General features: G+C 39.5%; 1 protein-coding gene and 1 long non-coding RNA gene across 2 annotated transcripts in view; one reads left to right on the top strand and one right to left on the bottom strand.

Moving 5' to 3' along the window:
• LOC144309637 (uncharacterized) overlaps nucleotides 1–23,138 on the bottom strand; it is a 45,298-nt gene extending 22,160 nt beyond the window's left edge. The window contains exons 1-3 of the long non-coding RNA XR_013375572.1: nucleotides 22,932–23,138; nucleotides 22,247–22,395; nucleotides 21,545–21,759 (exon numbers count right to left, since the gene is read on the bottom strand). This is a non-coding gene — a long non-coding RNA (uncharacterized LOC144309637). The remainder of the gene's footprint in view (nucleotides 1–21,544; nucleotides 21,760–22,246; nucleotides 22,396–22,931) is intronic.
• Nucleotides 541–24,488, top strand: LOC144309648 (MAM and LDL-receptor class A domain-containing protein 1-like). The gene is made up of 5 exons (XM_077890738.1): nucleotides 541–571; nucleotides 631–1,044; nucleotides 4,698–5,109; nucleotides 17,992–18,075; nucleotides 24,345–24,488. The coding sequence occupies exons 1-3, from the start codon at nucleotides 541–543 to the stop codon at nucleotides 5,069–5,071; spliced, it is 819 nt and encodes a 272-aa protein (XP_077746864.1). The 3' UTR covers nucleotides 5,072–5,109; nucleotides 17,992–18,075; nucleotides 24,345–24,488.
• Nucleotides 24,489–25,646: the final 1,158 nt, after the last annotated feature.

The following is a 25,646-nucleotide window of genomic DNA, read 5'->3' as shown; positions in this document are numbered from 1 at the left end:
ATTGTATAGTCTTAATTTTAGTCAGACACAGAGCTTAGTACAAGGTTAAGAGGCAGGTGCCTCAACTCAGTCGGCTAACTTACAATTTGTATTTGTATCTCAATAGGGCATTTTATGTTCATTCTGAAGAAAGCAGAAGCTTGTCACAAGTTGCCAAACTCCAGAGCCCAACGTTTAGCCAGGCAGGACCTGGATGCATACTTTCCTTCTGGTAAATACTAAAAACTGTGGTCAGCTACCCCAGCAACCTGGTGGTTGCAGGCGTACTTCTGCACTTGTTAGACTTTATGATTTGCCCTTGGTTTGCCTTTAAAAATAGGTACTGTTATATTTATACAATTAGCATTTTACTTAGAAGCACATTATCAGTATTTGTTGTGTTCTTTCTTTAGATGAAAGAGACTCTTTCCCTCCAACAGTGGATTATAATTTAATTAACTCTGCCTCCTCTGTTCTAGATGGAACTCCTTGAGAAAGGCTCCCAGGGTCCTGGAGCCAGAGTATGCACCTCAGCAGATAAGCTCTCGCATATGAGCAGCAATGATTACTGCAAGAAATAAAGGCGTCCATTGTAGCTAATTATTAATCAACGGTTGACTGAGTGGAAGAGCCTATAAGTTAAATATTTAGTCTATGCAATAAATCATTTCCATTCCTTGTGTTTGTTCTTTTTCAGGTTTTATGACCATGGTCTGTCAGTGGGAGCAGCTGAGCTACAGCTACATGTGGAAGATTCCAACGACTCTACAGTACTCTGGAGAGTATTGTGTAACCAGGGCAACCAGTGGTCACAGGCCACTATTCAGCTTGGACGCCTTACTCAGCCCTTCCATTTGTCACTAGATAAAGTCAGTCTTGGCATTTATGATGGAGTCTCAGCTATTGATGACATCAGATTTGAAAATTGTACCCTTTCTCTTCCTGCAGAGAGCTGTGAAGAGCCGGACTTTTTCTGCTGTCGACGCAGCAAGGCTTGCATAGAAAAACTTCTGTTATGTGATTTGGTAGATGATTGTGGTGATCATACTGATGAGGTTGACTGTGGTAAGTGCTTTGTTGTTGTTGTTGTTATTATTATTAATTATTATTATTATTTTGGTCCATCGTATTTTTACAGTGGAGATCTTGATTTGTTCACTGTTTTCTAGCCAATCAAGGCAAAGACAGGAAACATTGTTCCAGAGTTGACGACCGTGATGAGTGGTTGATTAATCAGGTTACCGATATTTGTTATGTGGACTTATTAACTAGATACTATAGATAAAGTTCTAACCACAATGACTGAGTTTCAGATCTCATGGAATTTACAGTCTAATTGAGAAGTAGATATTATTCAAATATTGTTTTAAAAATACAAACTGGAAGCTTTGATGGGAGATACGGAGAGGAGTGCGGTGACTTTATAATAATGGTATTAAACTTTCTAAAGGAGATGACTTAGCTGAGATCTGAAAATAAAAAAGTCAAAGCATATATATGCAAAAGCCCTGATATGTGACCGTGTAGCAGATGGAGGCCAGCCAGTGCGGTAGGAGCGAGGAGGTGAAGGAGAGATAGGGTGCAGTATAAGGACAGAAATGTGAAGGAGGCCAGATTTGCAGATATTTATAGTCTATATTAGGAAAGTTTTTCTTCATTTGAGGGTTTTTAAGAAGGAAAGTGGTATAATAAAATTGGCATATTAAAACATGTCAGTGTAGATACAGAGTGATAAGTGGATTGGAGGAGAGTGGATTTGGGAGACCCATCAGGAGGCCATTGCGATAATCCACTGAGGAGGGGTGGGCAGCCTGTATCACAGCGGCAGTGATGGAGATGGAGGGACTGATGTTTGGGGAAATACTTAGGAGGGACATTTGATGATGTTTTGGCTATAGGGAGCAGGGAGTGCTGTGTCAAAGGTAAGTCTTGAGTTTCTGGTTTAAATTACCAGAAAGTTTATGGTATCTGATGATTGTATACATTTTATAATTTAATAAACCTAGCACCAGGTAGTGCCCATTGCACTTGCTCCTGAAAATGAATCAGAAGCTTATAGCTGTTTTTTACTTCAATTACAAAATCAATCAGAAAAAGAATTTGCATCTTTCTTTGTCCAGAAATAGCAACAATTCTTAAAATTCAAGCTATATGCCTATTACATTGAGAGGCTAATTATAAACCAAAGTGAAGCCATAAAATGCTTGGTGCATCATAGGAAACACTGCATTAAGAAACTTCCATATAAATTATTGTACAGCATGCTGCATATATGTGATCTTTGATACAGTCAGGTGGATTGAAGTCAGAATTACCATGCATCTCATTACACAACTAATTCTTTGAGTGGATATAAATAAAGTTGATAATTTAGACAATGGCTAACATAAGAAGTGTAACTTGTCCCCAAGGTAATTTATTTTTGTGGCTTTAGAAAGCTTTTTCATCTTTCTGAAGCTCTCCGAAGCCCACTCCTCAAAAAAAAAAAAAAAAAAAAGCAAATTATCCTTAAAACTACTATTAACTTAGATGGAGTTATGTCAGTACAACTATAATAATCAAAATACTACTTGTGACTAAATATTAGTGAAAGAGAACAGTAGTGGTATCAGAGTGTCAGTTTCTCTCGCAGCTTTCCATATAAATGTGTTCCTGGATTCCATAGAAAGCATTAGGCATCCAGAAATCTATGTTTTATTTCCTAAATCTTCCTACGTTTAGAGATAGGGTTTTTTATTTGAAGGTGGAGCTACGTGCATTCCCTTTCAAAATAGAGATTGAACATACAGTCAATATGAAGACAGGCAATATCAAAATCTGTTGGCTTTAGTGCCAGTTTTATGTCAAAAAACTTAGCAGCTTGACATTCTCCTTCTGCTCCACAGCCAAAGATTGACACCCGGAGAGTATGCTGTGGGTCCCCAGTTCACGTCACAGCTGGGCTTGATTAGTCACAAGTGAGGAAATATCAAACAAAAGCTCATCTCCCATTTGACATTTACTCACTGGGCTCCCATCATTAGTTCTAAGCTCCTGTTCCATGGTTTTCAAAGACAGATGATTTGTTCTAGCCCGGCTGCATTTATCCACATTTGCTTATATTTATTGTTTCAGAATATTTATTCCCCTTTGGCACCAAGTGCATTTACTAAGATGAATAGTGAAAGGACAGCTGACATTTATATGTTTAAAAAATATTAACTTCGGTGAATGAAGCTAAAATGTAAAACTATGCATTAATTCTAACTCCTGTTCCTTCTACCCAAATAATGCTAAATGTTTTTATTCTAAAAACAAATCCTTGTTGTCAACAAAATGTTCACATCCTGAAAATGACTACATTACTATATTCTGGAAATTGTGGTAGATAAGCTAGGTGACGAGGGGCTAGTCAATCCTTTATAAGTGCTTTGAATTCTTCTAGTGCCTGGAAGGAGTTTTAAGCTTAAAAGCTCCAGCTCAAAGGAGCTGCAATCCAGTGAGAAGAAAAGACTGCCTCTCAGGAGATGCTGCCAAGAGGCCGCAGCACAACAGGAGGCATAAATAGAGAAGGAGAGAGGAGTGAGGTGTTTAAGGCAAGTGGGGAAGGTGGTGTATGCTAAGAAAAGGCTGGCCAGGGACAAACAGGAAGTTAATTTAACTTGGGAAAGGTAAAGCTTGAAAGAAGAGCTTAGATTTCAGTTTGGATTAAATGAGCATGTATGTACAGGAAGAAAATGATAAATTGCCATGGAAGGCAGAAGAATGGTCTTTCTGGCACTGATGGAGGGAAATGTGGAATTGGGGCAAGATGAAACCAAAGGGAGGAGTTTTTCAGCCTGAGGTCTGGAAAATGCTGGCATCAGGATCATGTTGAATACTTGTTAAAAATATGGATTGCTCGGTCCCCCATATCTAACCAGGTAGTGCTGGTATGGAGCTTCGCCATGGAGCAAGCAATTATGCTGTACACATCAGGTGATTCTGAAAGATTGGACTCTATTAAAGTATGACTCTTCAGTTCTGCATGTTAGAATCGCCAAGGGAGATAATGAATTATCTTGATGTTCAACCGCACTATTTGTGGCAGTTCAGTCAACATCTCCGGGGGGGCTGGGGGGGCTCAGTTGGTTCAGCATCCAACTCTTGATTTCGGCTCAGGTCATAATCTCAGGGTTGTGAGACTGAGCCCCTGTAGGGCTCTGTGCTCAGTGGAGAGCCTGCTTGAGATTATCTCTCCCTCTGTCCCCTGACCCCCCTTTTCTCTCTCTAAAATAAATAAATCTTTTTTTTTTAAATAAATAAATCTTTAAAAAAATAAATCAACATCCCTGAAGATAAGTTCTGGAACTTCATGTTTTTTGTTTTGTTTTGATTTTTAACATTCACTGGTGATTGGGACATTTGGCTAAGGCTGAAATCGACTGAGCCAGAAGTTTATAGTATTGAGTCAGTCATGGTGCCCTCATCATTTGCATAAAGTTATAGTGCTGGAAATGGTGAAGGATGGGTATAAAAGGCATTTGGAAAATAATGGCTGAAGTAATGCCCCCCCCAGTCTATAAAATATTATTACTTGATATAAATCTAGGATTTATTCACTTTTTAAAAACTTTTAGTGTCGCATTTAAAAAACATTAAAATCATTAACCTTGGCAGGAGCCAAATATCAACAAGTATTCTTAATCATGTTTTTTGTCCTTAATTATTTTTTTGTTGTTATTTCATGCCAATTTCAGTACCTGAGTTCCAATGTAACTTTGAAAATGGAATCTGTAACTGGGAACAAGATACAGAAGACGACGTTGATTGGACCAGGAAGCACGGTCCAACTTCAACACTTAATACAGGGCCAATGAAGGCTCATACCTTGGGCACAGCTAAAGGACACTATCTCTACATAGAATCTTCGGAGCCACAGGTTTTCCAAAACAGAGCTACTTTCCTCAGCCCTGTCCTCAATGCCACCGATGCAGGGGGCTGCACCTTCCGCTTATATTACCACATGTTTGGAAAGCATATTTATAGGCTGGCCATCTACCAGAGAGTTTGGAGTAACACAAGAGACAGCTGCTGTGGCAGATATTTGGGAATCAAGGCAACAGATGGATGAGGAAACGCCTCAATCTTTCCAGCAGGAAGCCTTTTCAGGTATAGATAATGGCTTTCGTAATGTGTATTTAAGATGCATTCAGAATGTCTAAGGAATATGAAAGATCACTATATCCTTGAATTAAAAGCCAGTGGAATTTGGTCAGAGTTATTTGGAAGTACATTTATCATGCAATTAAGGTTGTGCCAAAGCATGTTAAGTTGCTTTCCTCTTTGACTCCCCCCAATAATCTGTGATTAAAATTTCTAAAGGTGGACACATGGCATTGGCAGCAGCTACAGGTCCCTCTGACTTTAAGTCATTTTTCTCTTGAAATAAAAAATCTGGAGGGAAAAAGAGTTTTGCGCAATATATGGTACTCTGCCAAATGTTCGGGTTCTAAAATCTGTGATTTTTAAATATTCCATCAGACTTTTCCACCTTTTATAGGTAAGCAGCAGAAATTCGAGAAGGGTGCATGCTGTGTTGGAGAATCACACAGCTACTCTGGGGCAGAGCCAGAGGTCTAGCTAGGTCTCCTCACTCCTGCTGAAATATTCTTTACTGTGATTCTCACCTACCTTCTCCTAAAAGGAAAACTTGGGGGCAGCCCGGATAGCTCAGCGGTTTAGCGCTGCCTTCAGCCCAGGGGCTGATCTGGAGTCCCGAGATCCAGTCCCACCTCAGGCTCCCCGTGAGGAGCCTACTTCTCCCTCTGCCTGTGTCTCTGCCTCTCTCTCTCTCTCTCTCCTCTCTGTGTTTCTCATGAATAAATGAATAAAATCTTAAAAAAATAAATAAAAGGAAAACTTGGAATGGTGGGTTTAAATGCTTACGTGGCTTTTAAGATTTTATGAAGGCAATTTCTATTATCTCTTGGATTCCCTTAGCAATTCCCTGAAGTGGGTAAGTCAGGATCTTTTTTATCAGTTTTACAAATATGAATAAAACATTTGGAGAGGTTGTTATTTATATCTGGCCAAATAGATGGTGCACAGCAGGATGGGGGCTTGGAATGGAATCTGCAGTTTCCAATTAATTCACATTCATTCCCTTTCTAATATATCATACAGCCTGTCATGTGTAGGAGGGTCGAATATTCTTTTTCTCTTTGCTCCAATAGATCTAGATGTAATATACAGGGAGGAACTCCTTACCACTCCTGGCTAAACTTTTTTTTTTACATGTACTGAATTTCTCTGTTCCCTTATTTAAAGCGCTGTTTCAACCTAAATATCTTGAGAGCCATGATAGAGGGGCGTCTGGGTGGCTGCATCAGTTAAGCATCTGCCTTGGGCTCGAGCCATGATCTCAGGTCCTGGGATCCAGCCCTGCATTGGGCTCCCGCTCACTAAGAAGCCTGCTTCTGCCTCTGCCTGCCACTCCTCTTGCTTATGCTCTCTTTCTCTGTGTCAGATAAATAAATAAAAGCTTTTTAAAAAGCCATCATAGATATACGTTGTATATGACTCACTAAAGAATACATTGAAATGGGTGATTTGTCCAGATAGACACAGGCGGAAATTATGAGAACTAGTCTGCTATATGTAGAGTGTTATTTTGCTGTTCAGCCATGTGGCAGGTGCATGTAATCACAAGAAATGAAATGGAAGGAAGGTTCTTCGACTTTTATTTAATAATGGATCACCCACTTCAAATTTAATCAGATGAATTGTAAGTTGGGTCAAACTAGTATCCTTCTGATATTTACTCAAGAGTTGGTTGCCAGGAGAAAATCACCTTGGCAAGGGAGCTGTTTCGCATTCAGATGAACAGAGAACTAACCAAGGAATCCTTTAGTTATGAATCAAAAATATAGAAATTGGTGTGTGGAACCAATTTTGGGTTATACATGCAGTACTCTGTTTTTATCCAATGGTTCTTCTAGGCTTTATTTTTTTCCAATGACATTCAGGCTTGAGAAGGTAAAATCAGATTGTGCTTGTGGTGTAGTTAAGATAATAAAAATTGGGTCCAATTTCAGCGACCAGAGATATTCCTTCATTGAATAATAAGTATACAGAGTTGTGGTGAGAGCAGAAATAACCAAGATTTTACTTAGCTGTGATATTGTAGGTGAAATTAGCTAGTGTCAGTCCAGCAGGTAATGTGCTCATTAAATGTTTGTTTAAAAGAAAAATCCAAGGATTTTTCAGGAGCTATGTATGTATATATAGTTGACACACAAGGTTACATTAGCTTCAGGTGTACAACATAGTGATTCAACAAGACTATATATATATATATATATATATATATATATGTTTTTTATAAATATAAATATATATATATATATATATATATTTTTAAGACCATATATTATACTATGTTCACCACAAGTGTAGCTACGGCCTGTCCTGACACACTGCTCTTACACCATCTTTAACTGTATTCTTCACGCTGGGCATTCATTCTTATGGCCTACTCATTCAATAACTAGAAGTCTATATCTCACACTTCCCTTCACCATTTTGCCCAACACCCCACACTCCTCTCCTGTGACAACCACCAGTTAGTGGTCCGGATTTATGCATCTCATTTTGCTTTTTGTTTGTTTACTCATTTTTAAAAACTTCCACTTAAGTATTTGTCTGAGGTATTTCACTTCACACGATACCCTCTAGGTTAATCCATGTTTTCTCAAATGGCACACCTCCTCCTTTTTATGGCTATATGATATTCCGTGTGTGTGTGTATGTATATACATAATACTTTCTAATCCATTTGTCTATTGATGGGCATTTAGTTTGCTTCCATATCTTGACTATCACAAATAATGCTGTGGTAAACATATGGGTGCATTCATCTTTTCAAATTAGTGTTTTTGTGTTTTGGGGGTAAATAATAGTGCATTATTGGATCATAAGATATTTCTACTTTTAAGCTTTTGAGCAACCTCCATACTCTTTCCACAGTGGCTGCTCCTCTTGCATTCCCACCAACAGTGCAAGAGGGTTCCTTTTTCTATATGTCCTGCTAAAACTTTTTGTATCTTGTATTTTTGGTTTTAGCCATTCTGACAGGTTTATAGTGATATCTCATTGTGGTTCTAATTTGCGTTTCCCTGATAATTAGTGATGTTGAACATATTTTCATGTGTCTGTTGGCCATCTATATGTATTTGGAGAAATGTATGTATGTCATTTGCCCATTTTTTAATTGGATTGTTTGGCTTTTTTGGTATTAAGTTGTATAAATTCCTTATATATTTTGGATATTAATACTTTATTACATATATCATTTGTAAATATCTTCTCCCATTCAGTAGGTTGTCATTTTGTTTTGTTGATAATTATATTTGCTGTGTAAAAGCTTTTTATTTTGACGTAGTCCCAATAGTTTATTTTTGATGTTGTTTCCTTGCCTCAGCAGACATATCTAGAAAAATAGTGCTATGGCTGATGCCAGGGACATTACTGCCTGTGCTCTCTTCTAGGGTTTTTATGGTTTCAGGTCTTATGTTGAGTTCTTTAATCCATTTTGAGTTTGTGTGTGGTGTTAAAAAGTGGTCTAATTTCCTTCTTTTTCATGTAGCTATCCAATTTTCACAGCACCATTTATCGAAGGACTATCTTTTCTCCATTGCATATTCTTGCCTCTTTATTCATAGATTAATTGACCATTTAATCCTATGTTTGTTTCTGAACTCTCTCTTTTGTTCTTTTGATTTATGTGTTGATTTTTTGTACCAGTACCATAGTTTTTTTATTAGTACAGTTTTGCAATATATCTTGAAATCTGGAACCATGACACTTTTAGCTTTTGTTATTCGCTCTCAAGATTGTGTTGGCTATTCAGTCTTTTGTGGTTTCCTACAAATTTCAGTATTATTTATTGTAGTTCTTTGAAAAATACTTGGGATTTTTCTAGTTCCGTAGACATGTTAAATTGTTTATTGGAGCTTTATTTTGATTCTTGAGGTAGGCTGATATCCCTATATATTTCTCTCTTAGAACTGCTTTTGCTGCCTTCCCAAAATTTTGGACCATTGTGTTGTCATTTATATTTGTGTCTATGCATTTTGTTATTTCTCCTTTAATTACCCTGTTGACTGTTTGGTAGTATGTTGTTGAGTCTCCATATATTTGTGACATTTTCACTTATTTCTTGTGATTTATTTCTAGTTTTATAGCATATGATCAAGATATTTATAATTGCCATATCCTCTTATGGATTAATCCCTTTATTATTTTGTAATGACCATCTTTGTCTCTTGCTACTCTCTTTGTTTTAAAGTCTGTCCTGTCTGATATAAGTATTGCCATCCTGGACTGTTTTGTTGTTGTTGTTGTTGTTGTTGTTGTTGTTGTTGTTGTTTTGCTTTTCCTTGTATGGTGAATTTTTTTTTAATCCTTCATTTTCAATCTTTATGAGTCTTTAGGTCTGAAGTGAGACTCCTGTTGGCATCTTTAGATGGATATTGTTTTTCTTTTCTTTAATATTTTACTTATTCATGAGAGATAAACAGATAGAGGCAGAGACATAGATGGAGAAGCAGGCTTGCTGTGGGGAGCCTGATCCAGGACTCGAACCCAAAACCCAGAGATCATGACCTGAGCCAAAGGCAGATGCTCAGCCACTGAGCCACCAACGTGACCCCAATGGATATTGTTTTTCTTATCCATTCTGCCACCCTTTTATCTTTTGATTAGAGCTGTTAGACCATTTACATTTTTTTTATTTTTTTAACCCTTTATTTTTTATTTTTTAATAATAAATTTATTTTTTATTGGTGTTCAATTTGCCAACATACAGAATAACACACAGTGCTCATCCCGTCAAGTACACCCCTCAGTGCCCATCACCCATTCACCCCCCACCCCCGACCCTCCTCCCCTTCCATCACCCCCAGTTCGTTTCCCAGAGTTAGGAGTCTTTATGTTCTGTCTCCCTTTCTGATATTTCCCACACATTTCTTCTCCCTCCCTTTATATTCCCTTTCACTATTATTTATATTCCCCAAATGAATGAGAACATACAATGTTTGTCCTTCTCCGATTGACTTACTTCACTTAGCATAATACCCTCCAGTTCCATCCACGTTGAAGCAAATGGTGGGTATTTGTCGTTTCTAATGGCTGAGTAATATTCCATTGTATACATAGACCACAGCTTCTTTATCCATTCATCTTTCAATGGACACCGAGGCTCCTTCCACAGTTTGGCTATTGTGGACATTGCTGCTAGAAACATCGGGGTGCAGGTGTCCTGGCCTTTCATTGCATCTGTACCCTTGGGGTAAATCCCCAGCAGTGCAATTGCTGGGTCGTAGGGCAGGTCTATTTTTAACTCTTTGAGGAACCTCCACACAGTTTCCCAGAGTGGCTGCACCAGTTCACATTCCCACCAACAGTATAAGAGGGTTCCCTTTTCTCCACATCCTCTCCAACATTTGTGGTTTCCTGCCTTGTTAATTTTCCTCATCGTCACTGGTGTGAGGTGGTATCTCATTGTGGTTTTGATTTGTATTTCCCTAATGGCAAGTGATGCCGAGCATTTTCTCATGTGCATGTTGGCCATGTCTTTGGTAGCATGGCAGGATACAAAATCAATGCCCAGAAATCAATGGCATTTCTATACACTAACAATGAGACTGAAGAAAGAGAAATTAAGGAGTCAATCCCATTTACAATTGCACCCAAAAGCATAAGATACCTAGGAATAAACCTAACCAAAGAGATAAAGGATCTATACCCTAAAAACTATAGAACACTTCTGAAAGAAATTGAGGAAGACACAAAGAGATGGAACAATATTCAATTCTCATGGATTGGTAGAAATAATATTATGAAAATGTCAATGTTACCGAGGGCAATTTACACATTTAACACAATCCCTAACAAAATACCATAGACTTTCTTCAGAGAGTTAGAACAAATTATTTTAAGATGTGTGTGGAATCAGAAAAGACCCCGAATAGCCAGGGGAATTTTAAAAAAGAAAACCAGGGATCCCTGGGTGGCGCAGTGGTTTGGCGCCTGCCTTTGGCCCAGTGCACGATCCTGGAGACCCGGGATTGAATCCCACGTCAGGCTCCCGGTGCATGGAGCCTACTTCTCTCTCTGCCTCCCTCCCTCCCTCTCTCTCTCTCTCTCTCTCTCTCTCTCTGTGACTATCATAAATAAATAAAAATTAAAAAAAAGCTTGTTTAAAAAAAAAATAAAAAAGAAAACCATAGCTGGGGGCATCACAATGCCAGATTTCAGGTTGTACTACAAAGCCGTGGTCATCAAGACAGTGTGGTACTGGCACAAAAACAGACACATAGATCAGGGGAACAGAATAGAGAACCCAGAAGTGGACACTCAACTTTATGGTCAACTAATATTCGACAAAGGAGGAAAGACTATCCACTGGAAGAAAGACAGTCTCTTCAATAAATGGTGCTGGGAAAATTGGACATCCACATGCAGAAGAATGAAACTAGACCACTCTCTTGCACCAGACACAAAGATAAACTCAAAATGGATGAAAAATCTAGATGTGAGACAAGATTCCATCAAAATCCTAGAGGAGAACACAGGCAACACCCTTTTTGAATTCGGCAACAGTAACTTCTTGCAAGATACATCCATGAAGGCAAAAGAAACGAAAGCAAAAATGAACTATTGGGACTTCATCAAGATAAGAAGCTTTTGCACAGCAAAGGATACAGTCAACAAAACTAAAAGACAACCTACAGAATGGGAGAAGATATTTGCAAATGACGTATCAGATAAAGGGCTAATTTCCAAGATTTATAAAGAACTTATTAAGCTCAACACCAAAGAAACAAACAATCCAATCATGAAATGGGCAAAAGACATGAACAGAAATCTCACAGAGGAAGACATAGACATGGCCAACAAGCACATGAGCAAATGCTCTGCATCATTGGCCATCAGGGAAATACAAATCAGAACCACAATGAGATACCACCTCACACCAGTGAGAATGGGGAAAATTAACAAGGCTGGAAACCACCAATGTTGGAGAGGATGCGGAGAAAAGGGAACCCTCTTGCACTGTTGGTCGGAATGTGAACTGGTGCAGGCCACTCTGGGAAACTGTGTGGAGGTTCCTCAAAGAGTTAAAAATAGACCTGCCCTACGACCCAGCAATTGCACTGCTGGGATTTACCCCAAAGATACAGATGCAGTGAAACGACGGGACACCTGCACCCTGATGTTTCTGGCAGCAATGTCCACAATAGCCAAACTGTGGGAGGAGCCTCGGTGTCCATCGAAAGATGAATGGATAAAGAAGATGTGAAAGGGAATAGAGGGGAAGGGAGAAGAAATGGGTAGGAAATATCAGAAAGGGAGGCAGAACATGGAAGACTCTTAACTCTGGGAAACGAACTAGGGGTGGTGGACGGGGAGGAGGGCGGGGAGTGGGGGTGACTGAGTTGTGGGCACTGAGGGGGGCACTTGATGGGATGAACACTGGGTGTTATTCTGTATGTTGGCATATTGAACAGCAATAAAAAATAAATTTTCATTAGAAAAAATGAAAGAAAGAAAGAGAAAGAAAGAAAGAAAGAAAGAAAGAAAGAAAGAAAGAAAAGGAAGAAATAAAGAAAGAAAAGAAAGAAAGAAGAAAGAAAGAAAGAAAGAAAGAAAGAAAGAAAGAAAGAAAGAAAGAGAAAGAAAGAAAGAAGAAAGAAAGAGAAAGAAAGAAAGAAAGAAAGAAAGAAAGAAAGAAAGAAAGAAAAAGGGATCCCTGGGTGGCGCAGCAGTTTGGCGCCTGCCTTTGGCCCAGGACGTGATCCTGGAGACCCGGGATCAAATCCCACATCGGGCTCCCGGTGCATGGAGCCTGCTTCTCCCTCTGCCTCTCTCTCTCTCTCTCTCTCTGTGTGACTATCATAAAAAAAAAAAAGCAGTGGTTAATTTTTCGGAATAACTTTAAAAAGGACATCAGAATTTTATGCTTTTCCAGAATTTCCTGCCTTATACTGAAATACAACATCCTTATTTCTAATGGCTCAGTTTGAATTGCTATGCACAGCAAGGGACAAGAGGCCTAGGGGCCGAAAGCAAGACCGAGGGTAATTCAGGAGTGTCACAACCCTTCCAGGGACAAGTACCAAGTCAAAAAAAGTGTTTTTCTTATCTCTTGAGAAGAGATGAAGAAATGAAACATCGTAAGTATGTCAGATGGGTTTTTTGTATGATACACTAGAAAACAATCTCTGAGATTTTATTCCAAGCTTTGTACACACTCCTTCAAATACTTCATCCACTCGAAACTAGCTAGGAGCTCAAAAGTATATTTGCTTGAATGCTAAGTGACCTCAACAGGAGCTATAGTCAGGGTGCCACCACCCAATTTATGTGACTGATAAGTTTTAAAAGGGGCAATATGAGAGTTTACAGACATCGATAATAGCTTCAAATATGACTCGCATATGTAAGGAAACCTTTTAAGGTATCTTAACCGGTCCAGAAACCCAGACAGTTAGTATTCTGTTTTCCATTTTCGTTTTCATTAAATCGTCCTCAATCAGCAATGTGACTAAGATAAATAGACAGCAGTACACGAGATAAAAATAGGAAGGCTCCTCAAAAACTCTCCTTAAATTCTATGCATGATTCATATTCAGCTTGAAAACCATTAGTTAAGAATGAAATAGCCAAAGATTCTAGCATATGAAGTGTGATGTATACCAACTTCTTAACCCTACAATATAATGGTAGGAAAGCTAACTCTGAAACCAAAACTCCATACCTAAAATAATTAGTACCAATACTTAGAATATAGCAAGATTTATTTTTCTTCCATTGTCTCTTACTTTCCACACAATAAGACAGGACATTATCAGGGTTGCCTGAACTATGTATGAAGTCAAGTCTATTTTTTTCTATCTGGCTATCATTCATAAAAACAAAATTCAAGGTTCTATTTACTTTATTTTAAAAAATATATTTTATTTATTTATTCATGAGAGACACTGAGACAGAGAGGCAGAGACGTAGGCAGAGAGAGAAGCAGACTTTGTGCAGGGAGCCTGACGTGGGACTGGATCCTAGGACTCCAGGATAATGCCCTGAGCTGAAGGCAGACGCTCAACTGCTGAGCCACCCAGGCGTCCCTCTATTTACTTTCATTAATTCAGCTAATAGGAGCTTTTGGGGGAATGAGAAGGGTACTTAGTGAGAAAAAGAGAGAAAGATAACGGTTGTGCTTATGTGTCCCGGAGAAGTAATTCTCTTCCTCCTACTACTCCATATACTAGAGTTACTATAGTATTCTTTTCTCATGTTTTAAAGACTACTATTCAGCAATTTAGGGGTTTTAAGGATTTATAACCTCCAGTCAAAATAGTATTTCATCTATCAATTGTCATTTCCATATTGGCACTAGCTCCTAGTTTCATTCACAAAACTAGGGTTGTCAGGGCCTTAATGAGGCAATCCTTCTGCCTCCATCACCCCACTGGTTAGGCCTAACATATGCCTACTCATTCAGTTCTGAAACCACCTGCAGAGAGGAAGTTAAATGAAGAAAAGTAAAGCATCACACTGTCACCATCTTTAGATAAGCTCTAATTTTACCCAAAGGAGAAAACTTTAACCACGATAACAAAGCTGGCAATGACCATGATTAAATGATGCCTGTCATTCTGTCCTACCCCTGGGAGCTGCTCTCCACCCACTCCCAGGTGATGAATGTGTTTCTCTTGGTACACTGGGTTTAGATTGGCAAAGGAAGCAGACAGTTAAATTCATCAATCACCAGAGTGGGCAAAGCAGTATTTGATCTGCTCTGGAGAAAGGATGGGGACCTGAACAAAACTCATTGACAGCACAAAACCAAGGTCATCTCCCAGTACCACGAATACATCAAAGCAGGCTCATTTAGTCTCAAAGTGTGAGTCACAAATACTAAGCCTGGAAGAGATCTTAGAGAACCTGAAACCAATCCATTGACACACAAATCAGAGAATTCCCTCCCTCCACAACAATAAAACAAAACCAGACTCCATGACTCAGCATTTGTTATCCATACTCTTGAAATTTGTTATCTATTAGATGTCAATGTTCTGAATTCCAAAGCTATACCCAGTTACTGATTCCACATGGTATATACTTCCTGACCAGTAAATCTACATGAAAAAAAAAAGTTTAAATGTGAACAAATTTGCTGCTTATATCAACATGAAAAACAAAACAAACAGAATCCAACTTATCTGTCAACCCCCTCTTTTTTTTCCTTTTCCAAATTGCTTTTTAATGCCTGAAATTTGAAAACCAACAGCTACTTCTACAGGCTTTTTCAAGGCCCTGAAAACAATGACGTACTAGTAAATCTCTTATTAGTATCCTATAGATTCACAAGCTCAAGAAAACTCAAGATGACAGGTTTCATGAATATTTTCTTTCAAGAACTTTATAGTTTAACCATCCCATGAAAAATAAATCTCCTTATTATGATATCCTGCTAAAGAGATAGACCCAAAAGTGTGTCCCTTTGTACAAGTATGTACTTCTTAACAGTGGCCACAAAGGAACAATAGGCATACAAAACCAAATACTATATTTCCAAATATCTGAAAAGAAAAAAAAAAGAATCATACCACCGCCTATTTTGTTCTCCTCATTACCTGTCACTCTTTTTTAGGGATAAATGGCCTGATGATTTTCTTACAATAGTTCCACAGCTTAAAGCAGCAAAAAACATTTAAAATTTTTTTAAAAAAGCAAAAAAGTTATGATTTCAAAACAGAAATGAGAAATTCACTTTTGTTATTTGAATGTGTGCTGCATGGAAAATCATTATGATCCTTCCACTTGCAAATGTTTCGGACCCTTCGGTAAATATGTGTTTTCTAATTAAACAGTAACTCTCTGTTTAAAATAAAAATTGGTATGATAGGTCCATGTCCATTTTCAAAAAGTGTATTTTTCAATGACATCCAAGATAGGTCAGCATTTTCCCACTACTGCAAAAAACAGCAATGTGTATCCTCGACGCAGGTATTACAACACATAAATACACTGTTGCCCTGGCTCTCCCTCTGGTTCCATCTACTCTCTTGCTGTGCAACAGCTATAGCATAAAAAAGCCTATTCTCACACGCTTTTGATATTACACTATTTAATCACATACAGCTGTGGCTTACAAGACTGCTACAAAACACAATTTTAATGTAGTACTCGAAGCCAATTGTGGATAAACATCAACCATTTACTCCAAATAAGAAGTCCAACACTACAAAGATTTTCTTTTAAAGAAAGACTGGTTTTCTTAGAATTTGGCATGGACGTAATTGTGACTGAGCCCTCTCTCTGCCAAAAAGACTGATAATGTCAAAAAGGATTGTGTAAAATCATATTAGTGCAATAATGACGCTTTCCAGAATTCCTGGAGCCAGAAAGACCTGAAATGAACTTACATCCTACTTCTCTTCTTTTGTCTCCCTCCCTGCAAATCACCCCTACCTCCAACCCTCTAATAGATTTAATTACTTCAGAGAAATAATTTTGATTTATAATTCTATTGTTCTTTTCCCAAACTGAGAGAAAGCGAAAGGAAGCTGTTAGGAAGATACTGTTAGAACAAATTGACATGAGGTTTCTTTTGAATTAAGAATGATTCTGGAGAGAAAGACAACAACAACATGAACTTTTCACATAGCTCCTCCTTTTAGCTAGGCACTAAACTTAGTACTGTGAAAACAATGGCTGCATTATAGAAAAGACAATTCCAAAGATAATTTAATATGGGGGGGAGGTAAAGAAAACAGGACAACTAGAAAGGGAGAGTGGCCCCTTGTTACTATTTTTCTCTTATTCAAAACCAATTAAAATTGTGTACATTCTCAAATGAGACAAACAAGATTTATCATAGTTTCATGCTCTCATATTACCCCCTGAAGCGAAAGACATATTTGGGGTTGTACCTCAAGGTTCTATTGCTGGACAATTTTTAGAAAACCAGTTTTGTATGTTTCAGCCTTTCAAAGGAAAACAGAACTTGGGAGTTTTCAAGGCTGTTTTAAAACTGGCAAGTTACCAACTCTGGCTATCAATGCAAATCTGAGGCAGGAAGTACTAAGGAAATCCTAAACTCTTTCCCTCCCTCTGCAGGATTTTCTACATTTTCATGTGCAAGAAGCATGTTAAGGGGTTGTCCTGTTTTGCTTTTGAAGGATCTGTACATTCACATCTTTGAGAATATCCCTTGCCCCATAGGAGCCTCTCTCTTCCTTTCCCTACTCCTTAGTCCTTCGTGTTTCAAGTGTTTGCTCTCTCTATGGCACAATCAATCGGGCTCTAGCTAGACTTTGAGAGATGAGCAGCTGTCCAGGCTGCAGATGGTTGGAAACTCAGCCTGAAGTCAGTGTGTAGTTGATGAGTTACTCCCTATACCTGACCCCAACTCCAACTTCACACCAGGTTCTGAATACGATCTGAGTAGCAGCAGCCAGAAAAACTCTGTTGGGTCCCACAGATCTTTCTGCAAGATCTTCAGGGGAAGCAGATGGTCCAAGGCGGGAAAGCAGTAGGCTGATGGAAAAGCAGCATGAGTAGAAACCATGCCCTGGATCGGTAGAAACATCGTGACCCGGTCAGGGTAAGGAAATGGAAGGAAGGACTAGCTTGCTGTGTGCGTTTGGATGCATTTTAAAGTTTTGGGGAGGTGATAAAGTTTTCCAGATACCACACATGAGGGAAATATCTTTCTCAGCAACAAAGTATCAATTCACCAGGCTGTGACCATGTTTTACTCTTTTTAGCCTTCCTAGTTATGATTAAGTTGCCTTTCCAAGAAACCCTCCACAAAATAACTCAGATTGCGATTCACCCTGGGTCTCACAATGCAATAGCAACAGGTTGCTTGCTTTGAATGGGCTATAACAAAATTGCTGAGAAATATTAGGTTGTGACTCAATCAAACGTGATTATGGATATTATCATTAAGCTAATGAGCTATTTTTTGGTCCCCTTTCTCTAAAGTTTGCTGATTATCCTGGTGGCCTTCAAAGAGCAAATTCGTTTTGATGAAGATTTTTTTTTTTTAAATCTGGCTATGGCTCTTATGTAAGTATTAAAGCATGTCATCAAGATTGCTTCTTTTCTGCTCAATCACAGTGTTTCTTTTTTAAATTGCTTCTTTTAATAGGGGGGAAAAATGGCCAAAAGAAAATTGACAAATGACAGCTTTTAATGCAAGGTCTTGGAAAACATGCATCCTAGAACAATACCGCTACAAGATAGCTATCAGCTAGTCATTGGGTTTTCATTTTACTTCTATGTACATTTATCTAATATAATAATTTAAGCATTTGGAAAATTATTCAAAGGGAGAGAAGCATAAGTAACTTATTTCTAATTTCTTTTTCTTTTTAAGCAACAAAGGTAGTGAATTAGTTCTAATGTGATGGGAAAATAAGAGGATCAGAGAAAGCAGGGAAGTGCCCCAAGTTTTTCTAAAACTTTAATTGCATTGGAGGAAAGGGAAACCTTTCCATTTCTTTAGACACCCTACTCTCATTTTGTTTTATCATAAGAAAAGAGCAGCTGTATCTAACACACACATTTAAGTAGAAAGAAAACGTTCAGTATTTTGTACTGTCTGAATAAATGCAATGATACACCTTGAGTTCTTTAAGAACCCCATAAAGATTCTTCACCCCAAACTAATGTCAGTAAATGGCTTTTGTTGATTAGTTAAGAACACCTGGTTTTACAGGACAGCTTAAATTATTATGATGTCACCAGAATATGACTTTTATAGTCAACCACAGAACTCTATTTTTATCAACCATAAGTATTCTTTATGTATCAGTATCATTTTAAATAGCTCTGATTTTTAAAATAGATTATAACTATAAGCCAAGTCTAGGACTGTAGATTTTGTGAATTCCACCAAGGCTTGCTTACCAAATAAACATGAGCAGCATGTATTCCCCTCAGAATTATTATAGGTAATATTTTAAGATAAAAATATAAAAGGAGCAAAAAGACAACACTGAAATAACCCAGTTGTTTTCATGCTATACTGGGTCATGATAGTACTTTCTTACATAGTATTCATGCTGCCAGAAAGTCCCCACATTTTAAAGTATGATTGATCCTTATTCTCATTCCCTGTGTGCCCAAGTTTCAAAGCAGGGCACGTTTTCACATCTTCAGCTTCCAGGAATGTTATTAATGTCTATCATTTCAGAGCCACCGAAACAGTATTCGACAACTTCACAGCTCTGTCGAAAGTTTGCAACATAATCAATATGAACTACCATGATAGCCAAAGTAGCTGATCCTATATTATACCCCACCACCCTGATCTGATTGCCCGAATATCAGTTTAGGTCACCTAATGGATCTACCTTCTTTAAAAATGTTCCAGAAGTTGATGGCTTTGACTAGCTTGAAAGTAACAAGATCCAGATGCTGCCTGTCTACACACTAAACTACACAGGACCCCAAAACAGATTTTTTTTAAATTCCCTCTATGTTTTTCAGGCTCTCCTCTTTTCCCTCACCACTGCACTTTCTTTACCTCAATCCCTCTCTCTCTCCCTCTCCCAGTCTCTCTCTTCACACACACACACACACACACACACACACACACACACACTTCCCATCAGTGTAGCTCATCCAACATCCTGTCCTTAATATAATGTGCAAGACATTATTTCCTGCTAGCAATAAGTTAAAAGAAATCTCAGTCAGGAAAGCAATTATTCCATTCATTTTTATCTAAAGTTTCCTTTCTGAATATGCTTCATAGTCAAAAAAAGAACCAAAAAGAAAGCATGAATTTTGAAACATTTGGAAAAATTTAGCCAAATGAGTAAAAGGGATGGAATGTCCGATATTTTTCATGGAACCCTTGGGTTTGTTGTTTTTATTTCTTGGGGGGGATGAGGAATGACTATAAATTTCCTCTTTTAGACTAGCCCTTGCTTTGCCATTTCCTTGAGGAAGGCAGACAGCATTCTCCACCCAATCCCCCAAGAGTTAAAACACACTGCACTGCACGGGAGCAGGAGGGCTGGTCTACTAAAGCAGCAGCCCCACAAACTAAATGCTCACAAGGGCAAAAAGCAATGTGAGGAGACCTTGCAGGGGCAGGGCGAGTCATGGAGCGATTGAAAAAGAAAGAAAAAAAAGCAACAATTTTTAATAGAATTCGGAAAGTCTGCTGCCTCGTCTGGTTTACAAATAGGCATTGTTGGAGGAGACAGAATAAATAAGAGCTAACTACAGCATGGATTACCGAACACTAATCCCATCAACGAGTCCCGGTGGCAGCACAGATCACTCAGGCACGCCTTGGTCACTCTCCGCATATTTATTTATTAAGAAGACAGTGGAGTCTGGCTAATGCGATACAAAATTAATATCACCTGTAAAGAAACATAACCCATACATTCAAAGCGATAACTCTACCGACACCCTCCCCCCCAACTCATCAAGTCCAATTTAACTGACAAATTGGAGCAGTGATTTCACACCTGAGAGCCTTTCAGGTCTGAACTGCAGGATCAAGTTCATGGTTGGCACTGCCCACTGCTTAGTTACGTGGGCTTTCCACTGGCCCCGTAATGGTCATTTACGCACACACATAAAGACTAAAGTATTAAAAATTTTTTTTAATTTTTTTAATTTATTTATGATAGTCACACACAGAGAGAGAGGCAGAGACATAGGCAGAGGGAGAAGCAGGCTCCATGCACCGGGAGCCCAACGTGGGATTCGATCCCAGGTCTCCAGGATCACGCCCTGGGCCAAAGGCAGGCGCCAAACCACTGCGCCACCCAGGGATCCCAAGACTAAAGTATTTAACCAATTCGTGTCCAATTATCATCAGTTATATTTCATCCCGTTTCAAGACCCACAGGCCTCCTGATGGCAGCCAGCACAGAAAAACAGAGCTTCGAAAAGTAAAGAACATCTATTGTAAAGCTCCAAACTTCAGTCTCTAGAGTCTTGATCACCCTCCATATAAAATAAAATATGTAAGGCAAATACACAAAAACAAAAGCACACCCAAACAAACTCTACGGGACGTCAGTTAGTCGTACTATACCTTCCCACACCTTCTTTCATTCTATACTCTGTGATTGAAAGTCTGAGTTGCCCCCACCCTGGTGCATCCTATCCAGTGAGAAAAACCCTTTCAGAGCCACAAAGAACAGCTCACCAGAAAAGCCTCTGAAATCGTTGTTGTTCCTGATAATCACTGTCACAATCTCCTTTCTAACAACCCTGTCCATCTGCAAAGCACTTTACTACGGATATCAGGAACATCTTTATGTTGCCAAATAACAACAAAGGAACACGAGCGAAACTATTATCTCCGCTAGAAGAGAAAAACCACAGTCCCAGGGCTTGCTTTCTTCTCATATTCTCCTCTGCCTCAGTAACTCCATTGCTATGTTACTAATTTCAAAGAAGCAGGAAGAGGTGATGGGAAAGGGGAGGTAAATAATAATCCACATGCCTGTTTCCCATCCCAAGTGCAGGATACACACTGCTTGCCAGACTGTGGGTCGAGCCATACCTTGGTTTAGAGACAGTGAGGATAGTAGTAAGTGTACTGGGGGTACATTTGTGGCTGATCCAGGCGTTTACCCATGTAGCTGGAATCTTTATCTCCGAGGCAGGGAACTCGATGACACGGTATGGTGCCCCAGGCCGAGCGTCCTCTTAAACCACTATTCCTGATGGTCCCGATGACTGATGAGGCTTCAGAGATCCTTCGTCTTCCACCACTCACTAGTTCCAACACGGCAGGAATTTAAAAAAGAAACACAAAAGAAAGAAAGAAAGAAAGAAAGAAAGAAAGAAAGAAAGAAAGAAAGAAAGAAAGAAAGAAAAAAGGAAAGGTATTGGTAGAACAACACACGCACACACACACGCGCGCGCACACACACACACACACACACACAGCCTTCCCAGATCCTGCCTTCCTTCCCCCAGCTGCCAGGGTCCACTTGGGATGAGGCACTTTGTTCTCTACCCAGGCTGTCTGTAGTGATGTCAATTGCCAGCGTTTGTAAAGAGGGAGAGAAGAAAAAAATCAAAGTCTTTTTAGCACAACTCCGAATCCTTGCAGATCAGCTTCCTGTCTCCTGTTTGTCTCTTTCCCCACCTTAAAGAAAAAGGGAAAAAAAGAAAGAAGAAAGAAAGAAAGAAAACAAAAAAATGAAAAAGAAAAAAAAAAAAGAAAGAGAAAGGGGAAAAGAAAACAAAACAAAACAACCTTGCACAGCCTGGTTGCTGCTGTCTCCCTTCCAGAGTGACATGGTGTTCGGGCTCCTCCTGTCCTTTCATTCACTTCCTCTCCTTCCAGCTGGTGGGTGGAACCTCTCCAGGGAGCAGGGTATGCAGTCCAGAAAGCTGCAGTATTTCCTCCAAGAAAAAAAAAAAAGCCTGCTTCAACCCCTGCTGCAAGCAAAGTCCTGATTCCCTCTGCTGGCTATCTCGAACAGCAAAGCAATTTTTGCAGCAAAGCTGCTGCCGCTGGAACTGAACCCAGGGAACTCAAATTCGGGCGGTGGATTATTTCTTATCCTTCCCTCCATCTACCCCACACAAGAGCTGCCTTTTTTTTCTTGCCAAGTGGCAAGGTAAGCCACACTGCTAAAGCAAACACAGAAGACCACGGGAGGGAAGAGAGGACGAAGGGAGGAAGGAAGAGAAAGACAAAAATAAAAGCAGACGGACGACCCGTGCTGGTTAAAATGGAACAAGTGTGTCCCAGATGCTTTCAGAACCTGTTAACATACGAAAGCCAGATGAATCCAAGACCCGGTCCAGAAACTAACCTTTTACTTCTCGGACGACACGGAGGATGCTTGAGAGTCTATGCCAGGACTACTATTAGCAAGCCCTGCATCGTCAGATCACAAGGACCCACTTGCCATAGCCGAAATGATCATTCTTACCCTTACATCCGTTTTGTAAGCATCAAAGGAGGTATCCCATTAGGTTTACAGGCGTCTTCATAAATAAAAGCTCTGGTTCTCTCACTGTCTATCTATGATGATTTTGATTCAGGGATGCTTTAATCACTTTCCCGATGTCATCACAAAAAAAAGCACAATTACCTGACAGAGTTTTTCCCCACCAATAATAAGTAATATTCTGACATGTCTGTCGGCTGTTACATTATAATACAAATGGTTTCAGCGAAAATATATTTCCTTTAAGGGTCCCTTTTCAAGGCAGTCAAGGCTAAAATTAGACATGCCAGCTGTGTTTTGCTGTGAGCGCTCACGCATGCCCAAAGCGTGGCCAGACCAACATTGAGCGCCTCTCCACTTCGTCAAACCAGCTCTGTTCTCCCCAGCCTAGAGCTGCCTTTTCAGATAAGAGGTTCCTGGTACAAATCCAGCTTCCTAGTGAGGAAGAACAGAGAATTCCAGCCCGGTGCACAATATGGTATCCAGCCACAAACAAGCCCTGCCGCCCGTGAGGTCACTGGCTTTCACTCAGGGGTCTGGTTATTAGAAGCTGTGTGAGTGCATGGATATTCCTTGGAAAAAGTTAAGGATGGTGGATAAATAGCTTTATGTTTGACAAGAATAACAACCAGAAAGAAGGAAGGAGAGAGGGTGGGAAGGTAGGAGTTAGAAGCCCTGATATCACTGTCATTAAGAGAATTAAATCAATTCCACCAACATTGAAATGTGTTCTTCTGGGCCTTATTCGTCCCATCCAGAAAGTGGAAATGCTGCCAACTTATGTGGCTGAAGGTGGTAAACGGAATCAGATACTAAATCAAAACTACATTGATTTAAAAATCATTCAGTGGCATCTCAATGCTCAGACAATAAAGTCTTGGCTTCTTGGAATAGTTTTCAAGACCCTTGAAAACCCAACTTTATTCTCCAGCCTCAGACAGTAAACTCTGGCCCTCGTAGTCTATATCTGAGTCACAGTGAACTGCTTTTAAAGTGGAATGTGCGGAGGATCCCTGGGTGGCTCAGCGGTTTGGCACCTGCCTTCAGCCCAGGGCCTGAATCTGGAGTTCCGGGATCGAGTCTCACGCCGGGCTCCCTGCATGGAGCCTGCTTCTCCCTCTGCCTGTGTCTCTCTGCCCCTCTCTCTCTGTCTCTATAAATAAAATCTTTAAAAAAATAATAAACTGGAATGTGCCCTCTCAGGGACTTCTGTCATCTGCTCTGCCCCAAATGGTCTTGCATCCCCATTCAGCCCATCCTTCAGCTCTCAACACGGATATCACCCCTCGGAATAGCTTTCCCTAAAGCCTCCTTTCCCTGCTGCACCTTATATTTGCCCTAAAAGGATGCTTATCCTGGGCAACTGTCTGTTAATTGCATGTTTGTTTCTTCTAGGATGCCGGAAAAGCATCAGGAAAAGCAGAAAAGTAGGAGTCCCCATCATTCTCATTCACGTTCCTATTTCCACAAACTGTCATGGAATCTGACACAAAATGGTGCTCTGCAAGTGTTTGAAGAGTAAGATACCTTAAACCCGATAAAAATTCTAACTCAATTCGTATCCTCTCTCAGTACATTTCAGTACACTTCTGGATGCAGGGGATAGAGTGGTAACACGGATCAGAACAATGTCCATCCCTCATAGAATATATATTCTAGTGAGGGAGATAAGCAAAGAAGTAAGCAAGTAAACAGGCATTATCAATCAGGTAATATGTAGTACTGTTCATAAATATAAAGCTAAGTAAACAGAAAGAGTCACAGGAATTCCACTTTAAATAAGATAGTCAGGAAATGCTCACCAAGAAAGAGCTCTGAGGTTAAAGGAAGAGTGGGAACCACACCCTGGGTGTTGTGTACTATGAGAGCACTTCTTGTGAGAGCCAAGGCCTTCGTTCCAATCCTGCCTTTGCCAGATCACTCTGCCTCCTTTCTCATCCATCCAGTGTCACTACACACTTCATACGGTTATCATGAAAATTCACCACAACAAACATGCAAAGCATTTATAACCCCTTGGAACATACTGGATCTGCCCAATAAATGTCAGCTTGTCTCTGGGGGAAGATCATCCCAGGCAGAAAGAACAGGAAGAACAGAAGGCCTGGCAGCAAGAACACTTCTTTTGAAATGTGTGAGAAATGGCATAGGGACTGAAATGGAGCAAGTAAGAAGTAAAGACTATCAAACAAGACTAGAGAGGTTCCCTAGACCAGATCATATAAGCCTTGATGAGGAAAGCTAAATTGCTGACAGGTAATAGTATAGCCTGGACTCTACCCAAATATTTTGATTATAGATCTAGCCATCTTCAACTATGGAATGCTGTTCTCCTAAATGACTTATTAAGGCTCCTCCAAATACTAAGACTTTTAAGGTCAGGATCCTCAATTTTGCCATGATGAGCAAAGGCTATCAATATTCTTTTACTAATAACTGGCCTAGCTACTCCTTGGAAGGAAAAGATTAGTGTCTTATTTACAAATGAAAGACCAAATAAATAACTCCTTCACCCACGCTATAGCTCACTTATATGTAAAGTTCCCAGCATGTGTTGATGCTTTCTGCAATTTCTACACAAATTGCCACTTTACAAAATGGTATTGGATTATTGCTATATTCTTGGCATCAACTGTCATTAGTCTAAGCACATTCATCGAACACTTAAAGCTTTTCTTAAATAATGCAAAGACAGTT

This window comes from Canis aureus, unplaced genomic scaffold, assembly GCF_053574225.1.
Source record: "Canis aureus isolate CA01 unplaced genomic scaffold, VMU_Caureus_v.1.0 ptg000132l_RagTag, whole genome shotgun sequence".
Classification (NCBI taxonomy): domain Eukaryota; kingdom Metazoa; phylum Chordata; class Mammalia; order Carnivora; family Canidae; genus Canis; species Canis aureus.
Note: the sequence above shows the minus strand (reverse complement) of the source record. Positions and strands in the feature narration are given on the sequence as shown.